Source organism: Salvia miltiorrhiza, chromosome 3, assembly GCF_028751815.1.
Source record: "Salvia miltiorrhiza cultivar Shanhuang (shh) chromosome 3, IMPLAD_Smil_shh, whole genome shotgun sequence".
NCBI lineage: Eukaryota > Viridiplantae > Streptophyta > Magnoliopsida > Lamiales > Lamiaceae > Salvia > Salvia miltiorrhiza.
Genome location: NC_080389.1, coordinates 47,054,586 through 47,059,206, shown reverse-complemented (window position 1 = coordinate 47,059,206; position 4,621 = coordinate 47,054,586). Strand labels below are relative to the sequence as shown.

The window sequence follows — 4,621 nt, the reverse complement described above, 5'->3', positions numbered from 1 at the left end:
GGCAAGGCAAAAAATTAAAACTTTATTTATGGAGCAAAGTGGGAATACAAACTTATACAAGCAAAATATCTTGCAATATTTAACTCTTCTTCTTCTTCTTTTGGGGGTACTCTTTTCTAAAAATTTTAACTATGCATCCTTCAAGAAAGGAATATAAAATCGCACACTGGGAAATTCAATTCAATTCAAGCACACCTCCAAATAAAATTGTGATTCGCAATTTTTTTCCCCTCATTTAAGCAACTCCAGAATCCAAGTATTGTAAGCACAGCAAGCTTTGTTGAAGTGTTTGAAGCCAGCAGCTTTGGCCAAGTTGTGAAATTCCTTTTCTGTCCTTTCCTTACCACCTGGGTTGTGGGCCAACATGATGACGTCAATGTGGACAACATTCTTAGTGGCCAGCCCACTGTCTGGGGCCTCTGGCAGCACACACTCAGCCAATATCACCTTCCCATTTTGTGGCAATGCATCATAGCAGTTCTTCAAGAATTTCAGACAGTGCTCATCACTCCAATCATGGCAGATCCACTGCAAATATTTAAGGGCAAAAATGAGTTTCATGGGAGGAGGGGTGTTTTGGTAATTAATCAATTTGAGGTTTGGTTTTACCTTCATGAAGATGGCATCCCCTTTAGGCACACTCACAAACATGTCTCCACCCACATGCTCCACACCTGCATTTTATTAATTATTCCCAAGAATGAATAAAGGGGGAAATGAATTAAATAGTAGTACCTGGATAAGATGGGGCATCTTCAATAACATGGGGCAAATCAAAATTAATGCCCTTAATAGAAGGATATTTAGAAACAATCATGTGGAGTGTAGCTCCAATTCCTCCACCAACATCCACCACACTATTGAGGCCATCAAACCCTTTGTAAGTTTCTAGAATCTTCTTCATTGTGATGGTGGAGTGGCCAGACATCCCTTGGTTGAACACCTTGTTGAATCTTGGATCTGTTCCATGGTACTCAAATGCACTCATCCCATACGCTTTGTTGAACGGAATCTCTCCATCAAGAACCGCATCTTTTAGATGGTACCTTTTCTTCCACAAAAACCATTCACATCAATAATTTCCCTTTTTTTATAGTGTAAATAAAAATCTGGAGGCTTCATATAATATATTAGTAACATTTTTTGTAGAAAATATTACTAATATTATTGTAGCTAGCAAAATAAATTATAGCCAGTGCTCACCAACCCCAATATACATACAAAAATATACTAATGTAAATAACTGATCAAATGCGGTGCCCACCGCTATAAAAGTCTTATATGAAAGAGATATATATTGTTCACCTAATTTATAAGATGTCGTAATCATCCATTTTAACTTAAGAATTTTACACACTATTTTCGAATAAATCGGCTATCGGAGTGGGAGCTACCTACACTTTAATACAATGAGTTCATATTGAAGCTTAAACGAAGCTTAAAAACTAGCATAATTAACCTAAGCTAATAAAATCGATAAACCAATCACATGCATAACTTAACCAACCAATGCATTTCACGTAGAAATCGCAGTTATATTATATACTCCCTCCGTCTCACGAACCTTGACACTTTTTTCTTTTGGGCCGTTCCACGAATCTCGACACATTTTCAAATTAGGTAATAGTAATTATTACCTTCTCTCTTCTAATTTATCATTTTTATTATATTCTCTCTCCTATTTTATCACTTTTATACTTTATTAATTACACACTTAATCCGTATCAAAATTAAATGTGTTAAGGTTCGTGGGATGGAGGGAGTAATGGACGTAATTAAAAGGAACACTGTTTTATGGTAAATGATTATATATTTGCGCCATCACGAAAAAATTAATGAAAAAAAAAAATCAAAGGCTCCAAATACCTTTCAACGTACGTGACGTGTTTCACTAAATATATATATATATAGAAATGAACCAAAATAAAAACACATAATTATAATATGGCTGCATTATTCTCCACACCTCATGATATAATATTAAATTAAATTTCGAAATGCCAAAAGCCACGGTATTTTTTATTTGAAGAGAAAAAAAAGGGAATCGAACTGACCAGCTCTCCATAAGCACTTTATCTTGATTCATGAGCGCCAAGGGCGCGACGGAAACTCCGTCGTCGTTCTTGGTCAGGAATTTGCAGACGGGCGCGAGGCCGTAGAGGCGCTGGACGCCGCCGTCGGGGAGGGTCTTCAGGCGGCACTCGAGGATGGCGTAACTGGCGAGGAGGCGGAGGATCCTGTCGAGCATCACGGCGGCCCCCTCGTTGGTGGTGGGGAGCTGCGCGGCGACCTCCGCCGGGGAGACGAAGGCGCCGGCGCCGGCCTTCTTGATGATCTCGAGCAGGTCGAGCTCGATGGCGGATTTGAGCACCATGGGCAGCACGGAGGCGCTCGCCAGCTGCATGGCGAAGAGGAAGCTCTCTTCTTCATCGGAGTTCACGGCTGCGGTTTGGGGATTCTTGGTTGTTGAACCCATTGTCGCCACCTGTTCGGTGAATTATCTGTGTGAATGCTTTTTGATCAAAAGGGAGGGGGGTGGGTGGGGTGGGGTGGCGTGGGTGGTGATTATTTGAGATGGGAAAAGATGAGTATATATGGTGTTTTGAGTTCACCAAACTTTGTAGTGGGTGAAATAATAGACCCCACTATAGAAAGATCACACTACCCACCTTTCATTTTCTTCAAGTTGCTTGTTTTGATTGCAATTAGTTCTTTCGGTATTTCTTCATGATTTATAAGTGCATAGATTAATGAAAAGAAATTAGTTTTTTTTTTTTTCTATAGTTAACATTAACCTTTTGTTAACCAAAATGGTTATTTTTAAGTATTGACACGAGATTATACAAATATAACTTTTTTAAAAACAGGTTGTTCATCTAACTCGATCGGTAACTCCTTTCATGCTGGTACAATTTTGGCTCTGCAATTTTGGACCTCAATATATATATATATTGTTATTATAGAAATCAAATCTTGTAGTTTGCCAAAGTTTGAGCTACACACTCTACAGTGATGACTACATTTATTTTGTTTGCATGTACTCATTCTTTGAAATTGACACGCATCGATTGAAAGTTGTGCACAATTTCTTTTTCTTCAGTTTGTACTATGCAAACATGTGTAATTTGTTTAAGCTTCATTTTCGTGGAAATCAACTGTCCTATTATTTAAGTTGACACTATAACCTCCAACCACCAATACCATAATATATTTCAATACACTATTACTTATCATTTTCATACATTTTTCATTCTTTACTCAATTAACACATTCTTTTGATAGAAGACTAATTGATACTTTCTTCCTCTCATGAATCTTGAGTCAATTTTTTTTTCGACTGTCCTACAAATCTTAAGTCATTTCCATTGAGACCTCCTATTTTTCGTGTAACATGAGTACAATGAATAAGACATATAATACTAATGAATAAAATGTATATCTAATGAACAAGATGTATATACTGATGAATTTTTTTTTTTAAATTCGTAATGAATAAGACATAAATACTGATGAACAGGACCGTATATACTGATGAATAACAAAATTTAAAATATTCTGCTCCCTTCAGAATTCGAACCCTGCGAAAAAAAATCACCCTCCAGATACAATATCAGCCATAGGATTGATAAAATAAACGCACCAGATCGTGCCCTAGATCTCACTAAAATTAGAGGGTCTCATTGGAGCGCCCCTCCCCTATATATATGGCTACAATGAAAACACTTATTAAAATATAAATATAAACGTTTTTTAATGTACGAATTTTATCCAACAGGGTTACGAATTCATCCAACATGGTTACGAATTGCGAAAAATAAATTTTTGTCCTTTGAGATTCGAACCCAGGACCACGAATTCATCAAACAGGGTTACGAATCAACCGTAGATCTTGATGATCTAAGGGCTGAAAATCATTTATATTTTATACACTTAAGAGTGTTTTTATTCTAGCCCTCCCCTATATATATATATATATATATATATATATATATATATGTATATAGGGTGTGGTTCCAGAGAGAACTACATTATTTGTGAGAACGTAAGAACCATCAAATCTAATGCATCCACTGTAAAAGTTAATGCATTCGCTGTTAAAATTAATGCACTAAAAAAAATGCTCCCTTTAGGATTTGAACCCAAAATTTGCATTCATTCAACAAGATGATGCATTCACCGTAGATCTTGATGATCGAATGACGGAAAATAATTCTTCGTTCTTCTTTTATTTAGTGATTCTTTCTTGAACCTCTCCCTATATATAAACATTTACGTACACAATTCTACGCTGGATTATAAATTTTATTTCTAAGGCTCAATCTTTATGTTGAAGTCATTTTTCTAATTAGGGATAAAGTTAAACTAGCACAAGCTCATAATTTTTAACGAAATTTATAAATTATTATTCAAATAAATACAAAATTAATTTTTTAAATGAAATAACTGGTTTTAGTTGGTCATACCTGCTAATAAAAAATAAAGAGAAAAGTTGGTTGTTGTAATTCCTCTTTAGTTCCATCCTCTTTAATTCCTGCCTGTCGTTTGGACTCTACATCGAAGAATTAGTCCATCTATTCAAATTGGGAAATTCAAAATACAACTAAAAAAAATAAAAGTCAAT

General features: G+C 35.8%; 1 protein-coding gene across 2 annotated transcripts; it reads right to left on the bottom strand.

Moving 5' to 3' along the window:
* Positions 1 to 2,768, bottom strand: LOC131016166 (caffeic acid 3-O-methyltransferase 1). Of its 2 annotated transcripts, XM_057944793.1 has the most exons (4): positions 2,055 to 2,768; positions 736 to 1,046; positions 610 to 674; positions 1 to 528 (listed from the first exon to the last, which is right to left on the bottom strand). In XM_057944793.1, exons 1-4 carry the CDS (start codon positions 2,474 to 2,476, stop codon positions 232 to 234), a joined length of 1,095 nt encoding a protein of 364 aa, XP_057800776.1. In that variant the 5' UTR covers positions 2,477 to 2,768; the 3' UTR covers positions 1 to 231. The 2 variants fall into 2 exon arrangements, with proteins under 2 accessions (XP_057800776.1, XP_057800775.1); XM_057944792.1 differs by having other exon boundaries at positions 1 to 674.
* Between the last annotated feature and the right edge of the window lie 1,853 nt (positions 2,769 to 4,621).

Excerpts from the sequence above, each read along its gene's own strand:
- LOC131016166 (XM_057944792.1), bottom strand. The coding sequence starts at position 2,476 with ATGGGTTCAACAACCAAGAATCCCCAAACCGCAGCCGTGAACTCCGAT. Across the intron at positions 1,047-2,054 it reads AAAGTGCTTATGGAGAGCTG|GTACCATCTAAAAGATGCGG; the intron begins GTCAGTTCGATT and ends GTGGAAGAAAAG. Across the intron at positions 675-735 it reads AGATGCCCCATCTTATCCAG|GTGTGGAGCATGTGGGTGGA; the intron begins GTACTACTATTT and ends AATAAAATGCAG.